The following is a 22,870-nucleotide window of genomic DNA, read 5'->3' as shown; positions in this document are numbered from 1 at the left end:
GGGGGGGGGGACGTTTGGTGAATTTTCGACTTTCTTGTTACTAATACCCCTTACGTATATAGTCCATTACTTTCGTGTTCAGTTATCATTCCAAAGAAACTGACCATTAGGGCTCATGTCATAGGCTAGTCTGGCAACTTTAGTGTCAGCATGTAGTCCAATTAAAATTCCTGGATTCGGCAAATTAGTATAAGGCACGATTTTAAGTTGAAATCGACCCCTCCCCCCCCCCACCCACTCCCTACAAACACACCTCATTGTAGTCTTCTTCAGTATCTTCTGTTTGGTTTCCACAACAGCAATGTGTCATATTGTCCTGCGACAGAGCATGGACGGTAGTTCATGTATTTTATGAATTCTTTGCCACCTTTGGAAAATGAACATGGCATCCTGAAATCAGTGAGGTTGTTCTCATAAAGAACCTGGAAGCCAAGTAATAAGGCACTGTCCATTAAGATATTCCGATTGACATTCATTTGTGAGGTGCCTTTGTCAATGAACAAAACGATTGCCCCAGGTTGCATACACTGTAGTATACTATAGATTGAGTGCCAGTGCCCACGTGGTGGTTGCCCATAACGATGCTCTGAGAAAAAAAGAGAGAGACAGACCTGTGCTCTATTCATGCAAATTATATATATAATGTCCCAAATACAACAAGGTTCCCAGTAACAAAATACAAGGCTCCCAGTACGAGTACAAGGTCCCCAGTACTAGTACAATATACTCAGTACGAGTACAGGGTCCCCAGTACTATTACAAGGTCGCCAATACGCGTACAAGGTCCCCAGCCTACAAGTAGGTCCCAGTACGAGTACCCGGTCCCCAGTACTAGTATACTGTCACCAGTATGAATAAAGGGTCACCAGTACAAGTGAAAAGTCCCCATTAGGAGTACAAGGTTCCCAGTAAGAGTACTTGATTTTCATTTTTACGAGTATAATCGATGCTTACAGCTTTTGTAGTCTCGTTTGCTGATCAGTAATGTCAGTTATAGAACAGCTCCTTGATAATAAGTTACATAATATATGTGATGTAAAGACTTATTTTTCATTTTGCTGAAGGTGATCATTTCTGCAGTTCTCTTTCAATTTCTCTCCATTACTGTGTTACCGGACCCTTCCTCGCCCTGCACCCCACCCCGAGTCAACTCACAAAACGTCAGGAATAACTTACCTGTATAGCACTGAGTCCAATGCATGTGCATGCAAACATGACCAAAATACAAAAACAAAATATTCGAACATGTATGGTGGTTATTGTTAATAAGAGCATAATATTGTCAGTATGTTTACAACTTCGAGTAAACCAAGTATGCAACCACGACTTGCTATGAAAACTGTAAAACTTAATTAAAAGAAATTTATGAAACTCCGGTGTTAATGTCAGAGTATTAAGGCTATTTTCAAACGAACATGGTTCACATAACAGAAAATATAAATTTTCCCAATCAACATCATGCAAGTCACCCTCCCAGAGCAAGCAATGATCCTGGAGGTGAACTTAATCCATGTCAAATCAGAAGAGGCGGACCCAGAATTCGAAGATCGAGGATCCATGGTGTTACACTGCGGGTTCGTTGAAGCAGACTCCCATGTAGAGGGTTTTGGGTTCAGTTTCAACACCATCCCATCCCATCCCATCCCTCCCACATTAGAAACAAAAAGGTAGGCGTCTTAGGCATGATTTAGGCTATAATTAGGTCAGTCTGTACAGGTCTACGAATGAAGGATGTGCTATTTACAACTCAAAATCTTCCTGTGCAGGAGGTTGCAAAGAAGGGAGGGGATCAGCGCCTATAGAAATACAATAAGCCTGGTGCCTTATATGCAATTTTCTTCGACAATCATGGCGTGGGGGAACTTACGGTAATAAAATTGCTTTCCCCTGAGCCGGGCCGAGACAGAGTTTATCGATTTAACGAACGTCACGAAGGTGGCTTTATTGATAACTCGACGTAGTTTATCCGTCAGCTCATCATTAAAGAAATCGAAATGGTGGTAGTTACATTTTCCGAGGGCACCACTCATGTCTTTTGGTAACTTTTCGATCAACGATCTCCATGAATCGTTCCAAGCTACACAACGATCCAGAAGGTTTATTTTCGAAAATGGGAAACGGATCCCAGCTTCTCGAAAGAACATGAGCAATCCTAAAACGTCGCTGCCAGGTCCAGCTCCGATAGCACATATCGAAGTTTTCTTCTTGGAATGAACTGTAATGCGATTCTGGCGAAGAGCAGTTGACATAACATGGTATACGAGGTGAATATGGCGGCACATGTTGACATACATATATCCCCACTGAGTCACAACGTTGTTAAAATCTAACCTATCAATTTGCCTGCTAAAGTTGTATTTGTACACACGGCTGATGTTGAATATACCTGCCCTACAAAACTCTTTTAGGTCGCAGGATACCTGTTCCTTCGTTTTTTCTTTGCCCTCTTCTAGCTGTAATTGTACGTTCCTGTCTACGCATTTATTGAAAATCAATACAAAAGTATCCATAAATTGAGCTAGGTCTTCCTTCGCTGATTGAGAAAAGAACTGAGGTTGAGCGATCCTCCAAAACGGTTGACCGTAAGACATGATCACTGTCTCTCTTTCTTTCTCTATTGCTTTTTCACACTAACGTGATGAATTTTCGATCACTGACAGTTACACACACGCGAAAGTTGTAGTAAACTCTTTTCGCGGGGTTGAGATTGGTCAACGGAGCAGCTATAGTAAGAAAAGTACAGCGGTACGTAACACTTTGTATGCCTACAACATTGCCGTGTGTAAAGATTGCTACCGTCAATAGGCTGAGAGTACGGTATGTGACCAGATAAGATATCAATAGTTCATTTGTATCAGATAGGAACAACTATTTATCTTCTATGAAGCAACAGTTTGATGTTTCATTTATTGTTATTACCGGTTATTATAATTTGATACTTCGAATCAGTGCTATCTAATTGATTTATCGAACCATATGTACAATGGAATTATCATACAAACCAATATGTAAGGGAATTTCCAAAAGGAATTCCCCAATACTTTGTACGGATGCCTTTAATAACCAGGAGCGACGTATTTCATGATTGACATTTGGAAATTACATTGCATCGTTGCCTTTGGTAGGCGGAATGACTAGCGTGGGTTGGGTGAGAATTTTCAAAGTTTCTATATTTATACATACCTAACACATACCCTGTCAACCCCTATCCCATTTTGGTAACAAAAATCACATGTTCACCTAGATATAGTGCCACTTTTCCTAAATAAGAAGGTTTTTTTTAGTTGAACTTTACAGAATGTTCAGTCTCATATTTGAGTAGCATACCCTTGAGTTGGGGTGGGAAGGAGAGGCAAGGGCGCCTAGAAGATGTAAGAGGTCAACAAAACAGCACGAAATATCTTAAAATGATATCGGCCACAGTCGGCTACAATAAATGTTGTCGATCTATACCAGCTGGTTCAAGTTGCAAGTCTGGTTGCAAGTGGTGGCTTCATGATCAGAAAAATTTGCGGAAAATAGCGGCCCAAATCGACCAATTAGCCACAAATAGTAGGGTACATGATCTAAAATATGTAGAAAGACACCAGAAAGTGGCGTAACTAGGCCAATTCAGCCGGTATGGCCGCCTGGGATCCATAGACACGTATCAACAAATAACAAAAAAAAAGCACATATCTACTGAAGCCGGAATAAAAACATGATAGAATTATTTCCCTGTAACGAGCCCAACTGGGAATTCAAGCAAAATGTCCGCCCTCAACAGAGAAGCCGTGACAGTGTCATATTTGGCCGTCTATAGAAGTACTATGGAGACCCGTTATATTGCTGAACCACTCCTTGCTATCTTGCTATGCCACTATACCTCTCAGTTACAGACACCAGACACTGACAAAACGGTTCGATCTTGAAGGACTGGGTTAACTGGTTGATTCTTATATGATTGTAAACTTTTATTTTTTGGGAACTCTTAACTAGCTGTTATCGCTAAGCAGAAGTGTGCATGCCTCCGTTCTCCTTGTTTTCTTCTGCAGACGCTCATATCCAGAAGCGACTATAGTGTGCTTTGCAAACTATTTTGGTCAATAGTCGTACATTCACTATGTTACAAGTTGTAGATCGATTTCGAGGCCGACTGGCTTTGTTGAGACCGACTTGAGTCACTTCAAGATTAATGTATATATGTCGTCCAGTCACAGAGCTGTTGACAATTCATAATCATGGACGTTAAATATGAATCTAAAAGACTGACTTCGGTCAGCTTGCGGCTTTGATAAGCCAATGATGGATGATCTAAAATGCATACATACATACATACTTGAATGGTTGGCCGATCAACTTTCAGAAAAATAAACCAACGAAAGCAGCAATTTGTTCCGCAATTATAATTTATTGTACGTTGTTATTTTCTCCACGGGAGCTTAGAGGGGGTGGGCGATGTTCCTAGAATCTGCATGCATTATCAGACAAAAAATACAATGTGTAAAAGTAAGCGGGCCTGACGTTTCGATTTCAGCAGGATCTTCTTCAGCCTCTTAGAAGATCCTGCAAGGATCGAAACGTCAGGCCCACTTACTTTACACATTTTCTTACACAGGTTCTTTAGTGGATAAACAGTTTGCTAATAGTTTTGAACTATTTTGATAAAAAAGGCTGACACCTTCTTTTAAATTTGGGTTATTTTTTTTTATGACCATTGGGCCTCTATCATAGACTAGTCTGGCAACGTTGGTGTCAGCATGTAGTCCCTTTAACAGTTCAATGGTAAGAATACAGAAGGGCCGAGATATTTAGGATAACTGTATGCTGGTAAAAATATTTCCATTCAAACGAAATTTGAACTCTCCAACAAATTGTACATAATGTGGTGTATAATGTGTGATTTTTTTTTGGGGGGGGGGGCATAATACTTGCATGGTAGTACCAACGCCATACTTGTTACAGTCGTGCACAAAATACACTAGTTTCAACTTTCAATGGATAGAAAACCATCGCATTATTTTCCTGACAATTATTGCGCATTTGCTTACACGGTTGCAACATGTACTTAGTATATTTATTAGTTGTGGTAAATGAGTATACCGTAAATGACTTGTGAATGTGGTGTTGGGGGAGGGGGTCGGAGGGAGATTGAAAAAAACTTCACGTACACTCCGCCATTTCGCCACCCCACTATTTTCATGATTTTCAGTGCGTCATTTAAATTCTTTGCGATTTCAGGGTTCTTATATTTCAATCCTCCATTTACATTACATAGAGTGATAAAACAGATCAGATTGGTGAATGAAAATATGTGAGAAGATAACATTGCGAAGAAATTGCAGTATTACAAATGTCAGAAGATTGAATGTAATACTGTAATAAAAATTAAAACAAAGAAATATCAGAATGTTAAAATAACTTAAAGAACATGAAAGTTATTGGGTTTTGGGCTGTTTTTTTTTCTTTCACAATGAGGTGCATTTAGATAAGATTACCTCGACAAAGTAGATAACTGAACACTTCTCTTATTTTTTTTTTTGGGGGGGGGCGGGATGTTAATGAATTTTCGACATTGCCGGTTACTAAAAATCCCTTACGTATATATCCATTACTTCCGTGCTCAGTTATCATTCCAAAGAACTTTCAAATTCGTTTTCAGGGTTCGTATATTTTGAGTAGTAGGCATATTAAATCCTCCATTTATATTATATACGTAAAGTAAAAAGGCAGATCAGATCGGTGAATAAAAATATGTGATATATAACAATGAAGAATTGCAGTACTAAAAATGCCAATAGATTGAATATAATACGCTTATAAAAATTAAAACAAAAAGTATAAGAATGTTACGATAGCTTAACGAGCATATGAAAGTTATTGGGTTTTGTTTTTTTCTTCTTTCATTTACAAATAGGTGCAGTTAGATCATCTCGCAAAAATATGTAAGATGGTCAGCTCTTACATAAAGTTTTCTTTTGTACTATAGTTTTACTTGTTTATTAGTATTAGTGTACAGTGCTCATTGTACAGAGGGCTATGCATTTGTACAGTGTGTGTATTTATATGTTGCTTGTGGTGGTAAAAGGAGGGGGATTAAGATTTCTCCTTCTGGGTTGCTAAGCAACTATCTTTGTTCTTCCTGGAAATTAGCCCTCACAGGAAATGGGGTCTGTGTATACTGTATATATTATAGGAACAAAGGAGTTTTGTGAGGGTATAGGGAGTCAGGGAGTTGGCCATAAGCATTATATCAAGACAGTTGTAAAAGAGAAGATATATATAGTTTTAATGCTGGATAGTTTGTTTTAAATCTTAATTTACAAAATCAAGTTACTGTAGTCCTTATTATTTTATAGAAGGAGTCATATTCTACTGACAGTCTGGGACACTATTTACTATAAAGAATATTATTTACTTAGAGGATATAATTTTACCATAAAGGATAGGCCGGGACACCATTTGTTATAACTGACATTATTTTACCACAAAGGATATACACATTATTTTACTGGAGGATAGCCTGGGACTCTATCGCTTATTAATTAAAGGACACTATTTCGTTGGGATCAGACATTAAACCATTTATCTGTTCAACTCTATCTGATGTCGTGGAAGACCTGTACCTGATGTCACCAGCACGCAAACTCACCAGAACAGCTTTATAAATTAAGTGTATTTACTTTACTTTTGGGTGTGCACCTCACTACTGTAAGTTGTTTTATTTAATTCTTTGACTGGGCCCAGGTCATCTGTACTGTATATTGTTTGTTATTCATAATTATAATTTCTTTTGATCCAATCCAGTTGAGTTTTCTATTTTTTATGTGTCTTGCTCTGTGTTTGGTCCCCACACCAAACCCAGAGTTCTCTGATCAAGAAAAACATTTATTTTCAGTGGCAAACACCCTTACAAATAGATAACTAAACACTTCTCTTATTCGTTTTTTTTTTATTGGGGGGGGGGGCTTTTGGTGAATTTTCGACATTGCCGGTTACTAAAATCCCGTACTTGTATATGTCCATTACTTTGGGGCTCAGTTATCATTCCAATGAAACTGACCATTAGGGCTCTTGCCATAGGCTAGTCTGGCAACTTTGGTGTCAGCAGGTAGTCCAATTAAAATTCCTGGATTTGGCTAATAATTAGTATAAGGCACGATTTTAGAGTAGAAATCCCCCTCCCCCCCCCCCCCTCCACACACACCTCATTGAAGTCTTCTTCAGTATCTTCTGTTTGGTTTCCACAACAGCAATGTGTCATTTTGTCCTGCGACAGAGCATGGACGGTAGTTCATGTATTTTATGAATTTATTGCAACTTTTGGAAAATGAACATGGCATCCTGAAATTAGTGAGGTTGTCCTCATATAGAACCTGGAAGCCAAGTAATAAGGCACTGTCCATTAAGATCTTCCGATTGACAGTAACTTGTGAGGTGCCTTTGTCAATGTACAATACGATTGCCCCAGGTTGCATACACTGTAGTATACTATAGATTGAGTGCCAGTGCCCACGTGGTGGTTGCCCATTACGATGCTCTGGAAAACAAAAAGAGAGATAGACCTGTGCTCAATGCATGCAGAATATATAAATAATGTCCCAAATACTACAAGGTTGCCAGTAATAAAATGCAAGGCTCCCAGTACGATTACACTGTTTCCAGTACGAGTACAAGGTCCCCAGTACTAGAATAATCAGTACTTTTACAGGGTCCCCAGTACTAATACAAGTTCCACGGCACTAGTGCAAGGTACCCAGTATTATTACAGGGTCCCCTGCAGTACTATTACAAGGTCCCCAATACGATTACAAGGTCCCCAGTACTATAGTAGGTCCCCAGTACGAGTACAAGGTCCCCAGTACCAGTACAAGGTTCACAGCACTAGTTAGAGGTACCCAGTATTAGCACAGGGTCCCTAGAACTATTACAAGGTCCACAATACGCGTACAAGGTCCCCAGCCTACAAGTTGGTCTCAGTACGAGTCCAAGGTCCCCAGTACTAGTATACTGTCACCAGTATGAATAAAGGGTCACCAGTACAAGTGAAAAGTCCCCATTAGGAGTACAAGGTTCCCAGTAAAAGTACTTGATTTTCATTTTTTCGAGTATAATCGAAGCTTACAGCTTTTGTAGTCTCGTTTTGCTGATCAGTAATGTCAGTTATAGAACAGCTCCTTGATAATAAATAACATAATATACGTGATGTATAGACTTATTTTACATTTTGCTGGAGGTGATCATTTCTGCAGTTCTTTTTCAATGTCTCTCCCATTTTACTGTGTTACCGGGAACGTCCTCGCCCTGCAACCCCACCCCAAGTCAACTCACAAAACGTCAGGGAATAACTTACCTGTATAGCACATAGTCCAATGCATGCAAACATGACCAAAATACAAAAACAAAATATTCGAACATGTATGGTACTGTAGTTATTGTTAATAAAAGCATAATATTGTCAGTATGTTTACAACTTCGAGTTAATCAAGTATGCAACCGAAACTTGCTATGGAAACTGAAAAAAAATAATTAAAAGAAATTAATGAAACTCCGGTGTTAATTTCAAATTATTTAGGCTATTTTCAAACGAACATGGTTCACATAACAGAAAATATACATTACTCCAATCAACATCATGCAAGTCACCCTCTCAGAGCAAGCAATGATCCTGGAGGTGAACTTAATCCATGTCAAATCAGAAGAGGCGGATCCAGAATTCTAAAATCGAGGATTCATAGTGTGACACTGCGGGTTCGTTGGAGCAGACTCCCATGTAGAGGGTGTTATGTTCAGTTTCAACACCACACCAACCCCACACCTCCCACATAAGAAAGAAAGGTAGGCGTTTAATGGTGAATTCTGAGGAATGATTTAGGCTATAATTAGGTCAGTCTGTACAGGTCTACGAAAGAAGGATGTGCTATTTACAACTCATAATCTATATACTTGTGCAGGAGGTTGAAAAAGGGAGGGGATCAGCGCCTTTAGAAACACGATAAGCCTGGTGCCTTATAAGCAGTTTACTTCGACAATCATGGCGTGGGGAACTTACGGTAATGGAATTGCTTTCCCCTGAGCCAGGCCGAGACAGGTGATACCGATTTAACGAACGTCACGAAGGTGGCTTTATTGATAACTCGACGTAGTTTATCCGTCAGCTCATCATTAAAGAAATCGAAATGGTGGTAGTTACATTCTCCGAGGGCACCACTCATGTCTTTCGGTAACTTTTCGATCAACGATCTCCATGAATCGTTCCAAGCTACACAACGATCCAGAAGGTTTATTTCCGAAAATGGGAAATGGATCCCAGCTTCTCGAAAGAACATGAGCAATCCTAAAACGTCGCTGCCAGGTCCAGCTCCGATAGCACATATCGAAGTTTGCATTTTGGAATGCACTGTAATGCGATTCTGGCGAAGAGCAGTTGACATAACATGGTATACGAGGTGAATATGGCGGCACATGTTGACATACATATATCCCCACTGAGTCACACCGTTGTTAAAATCTAACCTCTCAATTTGCCTGCTAAGGTTGTATTTGTACACACGACTGATGTTGAATATACCTGCCATACAAAACTCTTTTAGGTCGCAGGATACCTGTTCCTTCGTTTTTTCTTTGCCCTCTTCTAGCTGTAACTGTACGTTCCTGTCCACGCATATATTGAAAATCAACACAATAGTATCCAGAAATTGCTAGGTCTTTCTTCGCTGATTGAGAAGAGAACTGAGGTTGAGCGATCCTCCAAAACGGTTGACCGTAAGACATGATCCCTGTCTCTCTTTCTTTCTCTATTGCTTTTTCACACTAACGTGATGAATTTTCGATCACTGACAGTTACACACACGCGACAGTTGTGTAAACTCTTTTCGCGGGTTTGAGATTGGTCAACGTAGCAACTATAGTAAGAAAAGTACAGCGATAACACTTTGTATGCCTACAACATTAATGCCGTGTGTATAGATTGCAACCACTGATCTCTACAACCGTCAATACGCGTATGCTGAGAGTACGGGTTGTGACCAGATAACATATCAATAGTTCATTTGTTTTAGCTATGAACCATCATTTATCTTCTACCAGCAACAGTTTGATGTTTAATTTATCGTTATTACTGGTTATTATAATTTGATACTTCGAATCAGTGCTATCTACTTGATTTATCGAACCATATGTACAATGGAATTATCATACAAACTAACATGTAAGGGATTTTCCAAAGGGAATTCCCTAATACTTTCTACGGAAGCCTTTATTAACCATTAGCGACGTAATTCATGATTGGCATTTGGAAATTACATTGCATCGTTGGCTCTGGACGGCGGAATTACTAGCGTGGGTTGGGTGAGATTTTCAAAGTTTCTGTATTTATACATACCTAACACAGAGTGATCAAACCCTCTGAACCCTTATTCATTTTGGTAACAAAACCTAGGTATAGTGCCACTTTTCCTAAATAAGAAGTTGTCTTTGTCCGTTATTGTTGAACTTTACAGAATGTTAAGTCTCGTAATTAAAAAGACGCATACCCTTGAGTTATGGTGGAGGTAGAGGCAAGAGGGCCTAGAAGATGTAAGAGGTGAACAAAATATAACGAAATATCTTAAAATGCTATCGGCCAGTCGGTTACAATAAATGTTGTCGATCCGTAACAGCTGGTTTAGGTTGCAAGTCAGGTTGTAAGTAGTGGCTTCATGATCAGACACATTTGCGGAAAATAGCGGCCCAAATCGACCAAATAGCCACATATGGTAGGGTACATGATCTAAAATCTGTAGAAAGATACCAAACAGTCGCGTTACTAGGCTAGTTCAGTCGGTATGGCAACCTGGGATCCGGTGACATGTACCAAGAAATAACAAAAAAAAGTACATATCTACTGAAGCCGGAATAAAAACATGATAGAATTATTTCACATGTAACGAGCCCAACTGGGAATTCAAGCAAATTGTCCGCCCTCGACAGAGAACGTGAAAGTGCCATACATATTTGGCCGTCTATAGAAGTACTATGGAGACCCGTTTATATTGCTGAATCACCCCTTGCTATCTAGCTATGCCACAATACCTCTAAGTTTCAGACACCTGACAAAAAGGTTCGAATTTTACGGACCGGGTTAACTGGTTGTTTCTTATATGATTGTAAACAATTATTTGTTTGGAACTCTTAACTAGCTGTTATCGCTAGGCAGAAGGGTGCGTGCCTCCGCTCTCCTTGTTTTCTTCTGCAGACGCTCATATCCAGAAGCGACTATAATGTGCTCTGCAAACTATTTTGGTCAATAGTCGTACATTCACTATGTTACAAGTTGTAGATCGACTTCGAGGCCGACTGGCTTTGTTGAGACCGACTTGAGTCACTTCAAGATTAATGTATATATGTCGTCCAGTCACAGAGCTGTTGACAATTCATAATCATGGACGTTAAATATGAATCTAAAGGACTGACTTCGGTCAGCTTGCGGATAAGCCAATGATGGCTTCTTCGTGAGTTCCTGCTTGCAGGAGGATCTAAAATACATACATACATACTTGAATGGTTTGCCAATCAACATTCAGACAAATAACCAACGAAAGCAGCAATTTGTTCCACAATTATAATTCACTGTACGTTGTTATTTTCTCCACGGGAGCTTAGAGGGGGTGGGCGATGTTCCTAGAGTCTGCATGCATTATCAGACAAAAATACAATTTGTAAAAGAAAGTGGGCCTGACGTTTCGATCCTTGTAGGATCTTCTTCAGCCTCTTAGGAGATCCTGCAAGGATCGAAACGTCAGGCCTACTTACATAACACCTTCTCTAACACAGGCTTATTATCGGATAAGCAGTTTGCTTATAGTTTTGTATTATTTTCATAAAAAAGGCTGACACCATCTTTTAAATTTGGGATTTTTTATGACCATTGGGCTTCTGTCATAGGCTAGTCTGGCAACGTTGGTGTCAGCAGTTCAATTGTTAGAATTCAGAGGGGCCGAAAAATTTAGAATTACTGTATACTGGTAAAAATATATCCATTCAAACGAAGTTTGAACTCTATACCAACATGATGATGATGATGATGATGATGATGATGATGATGATGATGATGATGATGATGATGATGATGATGATGATGATGATGATGATGATGATGATGACGATGACGATGACGATGACGATGACGATGACGATGACGATGACGATGACGATGACGATGACGATGACGATGACGATGACGATGACGATGACGATGACGATGACGATGACGATGATGACGATGACGATGACGATGATGATGATGACGATGACGATGACGATGACGATGACGACGACGATGATTATTAATATTATTACGCCGTTATTTCAATAGCGCGTAATCCACAAGTTGCGCTTTACATAATGTGGTGTGTAATGTGTGATTTTTTTTGGGGGGGGGGGTGGCATAATACTTGCATGGTAGTACCAACGCCATACTTGTTACAGTCGTGCACAAAATACACTAGTTGAGACTTTCAATGGAGAGAAAACCATCGCATTATTTTCCTGACAATTATTACGCATTTGCTTACACGGTTGAAACATGTGCTTAGTATATTTATGAGTTGTAGTAAATGAGTATACCGTAAATGACTTGTGAGTGTGGTGTTTGGGGGAGGGGAAGAGGGAGGGGCATTTAAAAGTTCTTTACGTACACTCTGCCATTTCGACACCAGACTATTTTATGATTTTCAGTGCGTCATTTAAATTCTTTGCGTTTTCAGGGTTCGTATACTTTGATTAGTAGGCCTATTAAATCCACCATTTAAAGTGATAAGGCAGATCAGATCGGTGAATGAAAGTATGTGATAAGATAACAATGCCAAGAAATTGCAGTATTAAAAATGTCAGTATATTGAATGTTATACGCTAATTAAAATTAAAACAAAAAAATATTACAATGTTACAATAACTTAACGAACATATGAAAGTTATTGGGTATTGGACTGTTTTTTTTTTACAGAGAGGTCCAGTTAGATTATCTTGCAAAAGTAGATAAATAAGCATTTCTCTTGTTCGTTTTTTTTTTTTTTTTTTTTTTGGGGGGGGGGGGGCTTTGGTGAATTTTCGACATTGCCGGTCACTAAAATCCCTTGCGTATATAGTCTATTAATTTCGTGCTCAGTTATCATTCCAAAGAAACTTTCAACATTCACGGTTTGACTCTTACCAGGCCCCTAGCCAGGGTGGGAACAGTGGGCGTCCTGACCTCCAATGAGATATGTGTCATCATCACGATGCATAAAGCTTCATAAGTTACAGGACATGACCATTGGGGATTCTGTCATAGGCTAGTCTGGTAACTTTGGTGTCAGCATGTAGTCCAATTAGAACTCCTGCATCTGGCTAATAAGTATAAGGCACGATTTTTATAGTTGAAATTGACCCCCCCCCCCCTCCCTCCACACACATCCCACTGTAGTTTTATTCAGTATGTTCTATTTGGTTTCCACAACAGCAATGTGTCATTTTGTCCTGCGACAGAGCATGGGCGGAAGTTCATGTATTTTATGAATTCTTTGCAGGTTTTGGAAAATAAACATGGCATCCTGAAATCAGTGAGGTTGTCCTCATATAGAACCTGGAAGCCAAGTAATAAGGCACTGTCCATTAAGATCTTCCGATGGACAGTATTTTGTGAGGAGCCGTTGTCAATGTACAACACGATTGCCCCAGGCTGCATACACTGTAGTATACTATAGATTGAGTGCCAGTGCCCACGTGGGGGTTGCCCGTTACGATGCTCTGAAAAACAAAAAGAGAGATAGACCTGTTCTCTATGCATACAGACTATATAAGTAATGTCCCAAATACTACAAGGTTCCTAGTAACAAAATACAAGGTTCCAAGCACGATTACACTGTTCCCAGTACGAGTACAAGGTCCCCAGTACTAGAATAATCAGTACTATTACAGGGTCCCCAGTACTAGTACAAGTTCCACAGCACTAGTGCAAGGTACCCAGTATTAATACAGGGTCCCCTGCAGTACTATTACAAGGTCCCCAATACGAGTACAAGGTCCCCAGTACTAGTAGGTCCCCAGTACGAATACAGGCTCCCAGTACTAGTACAAGGTCCACAGCACTAGAACAAGGTACCCAGTATTAGTACAGGGTCCCCAGTACTATTACAAGGTCCCCAAGACGAGTACAAGGTCCCCAGTGCTAGTAGGTCCCCAGTACGACTACAGGCTCCCAGTACTAGTACAAGGTACCCAGTATTAATACAGGGTCCCTGCAGTACTATTACAAGTTCCCCAATACGAGTACAAGGTCCCCAGTACTAGTTGATCCCCAGTACGACTACAGGCTCCCAGTACTAGTACGAGGTCCACAGCACTAGAACAAGGTACCCATTATTAGTACAGGGTTCCCAGTACGAGTAAAGGTCCCCAGTACTAGTAGGTCCCCAGTATGACTACAGGCTACCAGTACTAGTACGAGGTCCACAGCACTAAAACAAGGTACCCAGTATTAGTACAGGGTCACCAGTACTATTACAAGGTCCCCAATACGCGTACAAGGTCCCCAGTACTAGTAGGTCCCCAGTACGAGTACAGGGTCCCCAGTACTAGTACAAGGTACCCAGTATTAGTACAGGGTCACCAGTAACATTACAAGGTCCCCAAGACGAGTACAAGGTCCCCAGTACTAGTAGGTCCCCACGACGAGTACAGGGTCCCCAGTACTAGTACAAGGTACCCAGTATTAGTACAGGGTCACCAGTAATATTACAAGGTCCCCAAGACGAGTACAAGGTCCCCAGTACTAGTAGGTCCCCAGTACGAGTACAGGGTCCCCAGTACTAGTACAAGGTACCCATTATTAGTACAGGGTCACCAGTACTAGTACAAGGTCCCCAAGACGAGTACAAGGTCCCCAGTACTAGTAGGTCCCCAGTACGAGTACAGGGTCCCCAGTACTAGTACAAGGTACCCATTATTAGTACAGGGTCACCAGTACTATTACAAGGTCCCCAGTACTAGTAGGTCCCCAGTACGAGTACAGGGTCCCCAGTACTAGTACAGGGTACCCAGTATTAGTACAGGGTCACCAGTACTATTACAAGGTCCCCAAGACGAGTACAAGGTCCCCAGTACTAGTAGGTCCCCAGTACGAGTACAGGGTCCCCAGTACTAGTACAAGGTACCCAGTATTAGTACAGGGTCACCAGTACTAGTACAAGGTCCCCAAGACGAGTACAAGGTCCCCAGTACTAGTAGGTCCCCACGACGAGTACAGGGTCCCCAGTACTAGTACAAGGTCCCCAAGACGAGTACAAGGTCCCCAGTACTAGTAGGTCCCCAGTACGAGTACAGGGTCCCCAGTACTAGTACAAGGTACCCAGTATTAGTACAGGGTCACCAGTACTATTACAAGGTGTCCAATATGAGTACAAGGTCCCCAGTACTAGTAGGTCCCCAGTACGAGTACAGGGTCCCCAGTGCTAGTACAAGGTACCCATTATTAGTACAGGGTCACCAGTACTATTACAAGGTGCCCAATATGAGTACAAGGTCCCCAGTACTAGTATGTCCCCAGTATACGAGTACAGGCTCCCAGTACTAGTACAAGGTCCACAGCACTAGTACAAGATACCCAGTATTAGTACAGGGTCACCAGTACTATTACAAGGTCCCTAAGACGAGTACAAGGTCCCCAGTACTAGTATGTCCCCAAGACGAGTACAGGGTCCCCAGTACTAGTATAAGGTACCCATTATTAGTACAGTGTCACCAGTACTATAACAAGGTGCCCAATATGAGTACAAGGTCCCCAGCCTTATAGTAGGTCCCCAGTACGAGTACAAGGTCCACAGTACACGTATACTGTCACCAGTACGAATAAAGGGTCACCAGTACAAGTGAAAAGTCCCCATTAGGAGTACATGGTTCCCAGTAAGAGTACTTGATTTTCATTTTTACGAGTATAATCGATGCTTACAGCTTTTGTAGTCTCGTTTGCTGATCAGTTTTGTCAGTTATAGAATATCTCCTTGATAATAAGTTACATAATATGTGATATAGACTTATTTTACATTTTGCTGGAGGTGATCGTTTCAAAAAAGTTAGGCGTTAAATGGTGAATTCTGAGGAATGATTTAGGCTATAATTAGGCCAATCTGTTCAGGTCTACGAAGGAAGGATGTGCTTTTTCATAATTTTCTTGTTAGAGGTTGAAAAAAGGAAGGGATCCGCGCTTGTAGGGTTAACTGAAACACAATAAGGGACAAACTAAAACGAATGACAGCGAATGACCGAATGACAATTGACTTTGTACAGGGTTAATTATCATTCTCGAATGACAGCGAATGACAACGAATGACAACGAAGGACAGTGTAGAGTGGAGATAAAATGATTAACGGAGTGGAGTAAATGCTGTTATTGGTTTTCTGCGCAAAAATGATTTGAGGAAAATCGCATGTTACGTGGTTGCAGGGTTTTGGTGTAATTTACGGATAGAAACCACAGGGAAAGTTTTTGTGTGAAAATGCGCTTGAGTGCTTTGCTTTTTACCTCCGTAGATATATATAGAAAGATAACTGAAGCGTTTCAAGATTATAGTATTGTTAGTCTCTAACAATTAATATCGGAAAAAATGACGTTAAATTTACTTTTTAAAATCAGACTTACAATTTCGCTTACTATAAGGTGCGTTTTTATCTTGTCCGTACTTTACTAGATCTAGATACCCACGAAGTCTGAACTGTGATATCCGATTGAAGCAAATGTCTGTGCTGTCATTACTGTCATTCGTTTTAGTCAACGCAATTTTTTAGTGTGTACAACATATTGTCATTCGTTATGTGTAACGCAATTGCCATTCGTTTTAGTAACACCCCACAATAAGCCTGGTGCCTAATATACAGTTTTCTTCGACAATCATGCATGCCGTGGGGGAACTTACGGTAATGGAATTGCTTTCCCCTGAGCCAGGCCGAGACAGGCGATACTGATTTAACGAACGTCACGAAGGTGGCTTTATTGATAACTCGACGTAGATTATCCGTCAGCTCATCATTAAAGAAATCGAAATGGTGGTAGTTACATTCTCCGAGGGCACCACTTATGTCTTTTGGTAACTTTTCGATCAACGATCTCCATGAATCGTTCCAAGCTACACAACGATCCAGAAGGTTTATTTCCGAAAATGGGAAACGGATCCCAGCTTCTCGAAAGAACATGAGCAATCCTAAAACGTCGCTGCCAGGTCCAGCTCCGATAGCACATATCGAAGTTTGCATCTTGGAATGCACTGTAATGCGATTCTGGCGAAGAGCAGTTGACATAACATGGTATACGAGGTGAATATGGCGGCACATGTAGACATACATATATCCCCACTGAGTCACAACGTTGTTAAAATCTAACCTCTCAATTTGCCTGCTAAGGTTGTATTTGTACACACGGCTGTTGTTGAATATCTCTGCCATACAAAACTCTTTTAGGTCGCAGGATACCTGTTCTTTCGTTCTATCTTTGCCCTCTTCTAGCTGTAATTGTACGTTCCTGTCCACGCATATATTGAAAACCAACACAATAGTATCCAGAAATTGAGATAGGTCTTCCTTCGCTGATTGAGAAGAGAACTGAGGTTGAGCGATCCTCCAAAATGGTTGACCGTAAGACATGATCCCTGTCTCTCTTTCTTTCTCTATTGCTTTTCCACACTAACGTGTTGAATTTTCGATCACTGACAGTTACACACACGCGACAGTTGTAGTAAACTCTTTTCGCGGGGTTGAGATTGGTCAACGGAGCAGCTTATAGTAAGAAAAGTACAGCGGTACGTAACACTTTGTATACCTACAACATTAATGCCGTGTGTATAGATTGCAACCACTGATCTCTACAACCGTCAATACGCGTACGCTGAGAGTACGGGTTGTGACCAGATAACATATCAATAGTTCATTTGTTTAAGATATAAACAATCATTTAACTTCTATGATGCAACAGTTTGATGTGTAATCTATTTTTATAATTGACTATCATAATTTGATACTTCGAGTCAGTGCTATCTAATTGATTTATCAAACCATATGTACAATGAAATTATCATACAAACTAACATGTAAGGGAATTTCCAAAGGGAATTCCCCAATACTTTGTACGGATGCCTTTAATAACCATGAGCGACGTATTTCATGATAGACATTTGGAAATTGCATTGCATCGTTAGCTATGTTAGGCGGAATTACTAGCGTGGGTTGGGTGAGATTTTCAAAGTTTCTATATACATACATATCTAACACAGAGTGCTCCTACCCTGTCAACCCCGATTCCATTTTCGTAACAAAATTCACATGTACACCTAGGTATAGTGTCACTTTTCCTAAATAAGAAGTTTTCTTTGTCCGTTATTGTTAAACTTTACAGAATTTTCAGTCTCGTAATTAAAAAGTAATATTCCCTTGAGTTTGGGAGGGAGGAAGCGACAAGGGGGCCCTAGAAGATGTAGAAGGTGAACAAAACAGCATGAAATATCTTAAAATGCTATCGGCCAGTCGGTTACAATAAATGTTATCGATCTACCAGCTGGTTCAGGTTGTAAGTCAGGTTGCGAGTGCTGGCTTCATGATCAGACAAATTTGCGGAAAATAGCGGCGCAAATCGACCAAGTAGCCAAATATGGTAGGGTGCATGATCTAAAATCTGTAGAAAGACACCAGACAGTGGCGTACCTAGGCCAATTCAGCCGATATGGCCGCCTGGGATCCGGTGACATGTACCAAGAAATAACAACAAAAGCACATATCTACTAAAGCCGAAATAAAAACATGATAGAATTATTTCACATGTAACAAGCCGAACTGGGAATTCAAGCAAAATGTCCGCCCTCAACAGAGAACACGTGACAGTGTCATATTTGGCCGTCTGTAGTATTATGCATGGAGACCCGTTATATTTCTAAATCACTCCTTGCTATCTAGCTATGCCATATACCTCTCAGTTTCAGACACCTGACAAAACGATTCAATTTTACGGACCGGGTTAACTGGTTGATATTCTTATATGATTGTGAACCAGAACTCTTAAATAGCTGTTATTGCTAAGCAGAAGTGTGCGTGCCTCGGCTCTGCTTTATTTCTTCTGCAGACGCTCATATCCAGAAGCGGCTATAGTGTGCTCTGCAAACTATTTTGGTCAATAGCCGTACATTCACTCAAGGGCGGCGGAAGCACTTTTAATCTGGGGGGCACCGACGTCGAAGGGCACTTTGCAGAAATTCGATTGGACTCATGCAGCCTGATATGTAGTACCAAGGGCGTAGGAACCGGGGGGGCTGGGGCGCCAGCCCCCAGTGAAAAATATGGGGGCGGAAGTATCGTTCCGCCCCCCGCTCCGCAAGTCAGAAAACCCCTTTTTCATTTCCAAATCAGAAAAAAATCTCATTTGAAGCACCAAATTGCATCTAAGGCCAGGTGAAAATGCAAAATTCTTTACAAAATGGAGTAGGTGTTGAAGTGTGCTATATTGCACCAAAGTGCATCTGAGACCACCTGGAAATGCAAAAGATTCCAAAGGGGAGGGGGACACCCCCTCCCCTTAGACCCCTCCCCCAGGCCGGCCATCAGTCTTCAGCCCCCCCCCCCACTCAAAAGTACCTTCCTACGCCACTGTGTAGTACCCTTTATAACTCTTACAGTATTATCTTATTTGTGTATACACATCACCCCATCAACGCCCCCCCTTCAAGGAAAAAATACATACTAGCACTGCAATACCTAATGTGCAAATTGGGAAACAAGTTTTCTTTCGAGACAAAATGAGGTGAAATCATTATAAAGTCCAAGTCCCTGCACACGTGATCGATACATGCATGAAAGCAAATGAAATATGTCAAAATACGAAAGGATGGGGTAGGTTATGGGATATTAAAACTATACTCAGTCATTATTCATAATAGGCTATAAATGGCTTCTGCTTATTACAAAGTCACAATGTAATAGGCCTATAGCAATGCATTTTTGGAAATTATGATATTATTATTATCATTATTATTGTAACGACTTCCCCAATAATTATAAATATAAGGAAGGGTAATAACACGGCAAATGATTGTATGTTATTGGCATGCGGTGTAATAACCGATGCATGCCTATATGATATGTACATGAAGACGTTGAACGCGCGCGGAAAAATTTTGGTTATATTTTTCGGGCAAGTCGTTACAGCCACCCAAATCAAATTGGGCTCCTAAGCCTATGCTGACCTAATAAGGTGATCAAGAGTACAATTTTTATGTAGGAAAAGGGCACAATTTTTAACCTGAGGAAAAGTGGTGGGGCACGTGCCCCCTGTGCCCCCCCCCCCCCCCGGTTCCGCCGCCCTTGCATTCACTATGTTACAAGTTGTAGATCGATTTCGAGGCCGACTGGCTTTGTTGAGACCGACTTGAGTCACTCTAACTTGAAGATTAATGTATGTCGTCCAGTTACAGAGCTGTTGACAATTGGCATATATTTGTTCTCATATTTTTTGTTTTATTACTATACCATTCGTGAATGGGTGTATGTAAGACCACGCTAAATTTGAATTTAGCTCCAAGTTTGAGACACACTTGGTATCGTCTTGAGATGTTTTTTTTTTGTTTTCAATTGGATAATTAACTCCCCCCCCCCCCTCTCTCCTCCCGTATGAACGCCCCTGATCGTGAAGTTTACACTACAGTCATATTGGGCTAGGCTTATCAGTATTCTACAGTGGTGTATGCAGTAGTGCAGACTCGCACCATTGACTCTAGGAAGGCTTCCTCGTCATCTCTACCAATGTTATATTTTTGTAACTTTAGATCTATTTTCACGCCTTTTCTGTACCAAATTCTCGTCAAGACTTGCGTTGACTCAACGGCACAACACTTACCGCCCTCTATTTTTGAAGCTATTTCCCATGGCTACCCTTCAGCGCTGTAATGATGTCACTGTTCTTCTTCCTCTTCCCGGTGTCTTCGCGTTTTGCTTTTACTCCCTCTTTTTCTCCTTTTTCTCTCTTTCTTCTTTTTCTTTTCCCTTCCTTCCTCTCCTCTTCCTCTTTTTTCCCCTCTTTTCTCCCCTCTTTTTTCCTCTTTTCTTCTCTTTTTTTCTCTTCTCTTTTTCTTACCCGGGGGGCGCGCGCCCCCAACGCCCCCCCCTGGATACGCACCTGAGTAGTCACCTCATGTAAAACAGCATTTTCTTCCGACGAACATTAAGAGTGAAAAATTACGAATGAAGCAGTATCGTTTGGTCTTAAATTTTGGTACTTAAATTAATTCAAACACTAAAAAATGGTGGGAAATGACAATTAAAAAAGAACAAATGAACAAATTTCTAAAGATAACATTTTAAAACTTTTTTTGACCTACCAGGTCAAATTGCGCAATAAACAGATACTGAGTTGTGTGTGTTCTGGAAAGTCCATAAACGCTACAACAGTTAGGCTAGCAACGTTGCCTGTTGCTAACACTCTTTTGAGTAGAACTCGTCTCTCCCTGGTCGGTAGATGAACCGTTCAAATAAACGTTTACTGGGCATGAGAATGAGCAGTTTTTGAAGAGGTTCCGAGCCCCATTGTATGATTGTTCGACAGGTTTGGACTTGTAGTAACCGCAGTGTTATTGCGAGTCTGAAAGATCGCTAGGCCTAGTCCCTGGTCAGTCATGTTACTGCTAGAAGTAGTATAGTGACGGATCAATGATTTCGTAAAAGTGTGACTCACCCTACCCCTTACACCGACAACTCCAATTTTTGATGTTTCCATTTTCCTCTCTCACTGATGATCTATATATATATATACTATATATGGTCTATCATAACGCGTGTGTAGAATTGTGCTATGAAACCAACTGTGGCTGGTCTCGAACTCGACCGTGTCGTCGGGGAACATGACGCATTTTGGGATGGGGGCGCCCGCCCGCCCCCCCCCCCCCCATTCAGCATTTTTTTAAATGATATCGCTAAGTTATTTCAAAATAGAAATTGCTTAGAGGCAACTTACAAGGCCTGGGAAGTGTCATTTCCAGCGATCTGGGAGACATTTTCGGCCAAAATTTGCTTGTACGCTTCGCGCCAACCTATGGTGGCGCTACGCTTAGATAATTTGCCTACAGGCTTCGCCCCTCCCTTGGCAAATTCCTCGCTACGCGCCTGTTCGAATTTGTAACGCAAACAGCAGATATCACATCATATCAGTGAGCATGAAAATGGCGTTCCAGGATGAAAAGCTTCAAAACTGTCCGACTTGCCTGAAAAAATAACCAAGAATTTTCGCGCGCGAAGCGCGCTTTCAACGTGTTCATGTCAATATCATATAAGCAAGCATCGGTTATTACATCGCATGCCATCATGTACCGTACGGTCCGTTCAAATTGCGCAGTATACCGCGGGATGCTAATGTAAACAACGACATTTCTCATGTAGGTGTATAAAAAGCATGGAGGTCCAATTATGTCAAAACTCTCTTTTACATTAGTAATGGCGAATTACGGCCTGCACCCCCGCCGCGCAGTGGCGGAGCGTCCATATGGTCAGGGGGCGGATGCCCCCTGACGGACTCAAATGGACTGCTGGCGCCTTTTTCAGCTCTTTACCACTTTTTACTTATTCCAGATTATTGACATTTTTATTGCGCTCTCATCTACTTATTGACATTTGTCACATTTTGTTGGTGTAATTTGGCGATGACACCTTATTCTTCGTTTATCTGCAAATTAGCCAGGCCCGGAAAGGGTCATTTCCGGCGATCTAGGGAGTATCTTTACTCAAAAATTTTCTGTACGCTACGCGCCAACCAGTGGTGGCGCTCCGCTTAGATAGTGTCGAAAGCGCCCCTTCAGACCATTCTCGCCACTCCTGACCAATACCCCTAGCTCCGCCACTGCCGCCG

General features: G+C 41.1%; 1 protein-coding gene across 2 annotated transcripts; it reads right to left on the bottom strand.

Annotated features, from left to right (window-relative positions):
- Positions 1-17,990, bottom strand: LOC139973106 (uncharacterized). 2 transcript variants are annotated; one of them, XM_071979526.1, is made up of 4 exons: positions 16,911-17,990; positions 9,032-13,746; positions 1,868-7,519; positions 1-586 (listed from the first exon to the last, which is right to left on the bottom strand). In XM_071979526.1, exons 1-2 carry the CDS (start codon positions 17,632-17,634, stop codon positions 13,430-13,432), a joined length of 1,041 nt encoding a protein of 346 aa, XP_071835627.1. In that variant the 5' UTR covers positions 17,635-17,990; the 3' UTR covers positions 1-586; positions 1,868-7,519; positions 9,032-13,429. The 2 variants fall into 2 exon arrangements, with proteins under 2 accessions (XP_071835627.1, XP_071835629.1); XM_071979528.1 differs by having other exon boundaries at positions 13,172-13,746.
- Between the last annotated feature and the right edge of the window lie 4,880 nt (positions 17,991-22,870).

Source organism: Apostichopus japonicus, chromosome 9 (assembly GCF_037975245.1).
Source record: "Apostichopus japonicus isolate 1M-3 chromosome 9, ASM3797524v1, whole genome shotgun sequence".
Taxonomy (NCBI): domain Eukaryota; kingdom Metazoa; phylum Echinodermata; class Holothuroidea; order Aspidochirotida; family Stichopodidae; genus Apostichopus; species Apostichopus japonicus.
Note: the sequence above shows the minus strand (reverse complement) of the source record. Positions and strands in the feature narration are given on the sequence as shown.

Coding starts and splice junctions, on each gene's coding strand:
- LOC139973106 (XM_071979526.1), bottom strand. CDS start 17,634: ATGTCTTACGGTCAACCATTTTGGAGGATCGCTCAACCTCAGTTCTCT. Junction 13,747..16,910: donor GGGAAAGCAATTCCATTACC/GTAAGTTCCCCC, acceptor TTTGTTTTTCAG/AGCATCGTAACGGGCAACCC.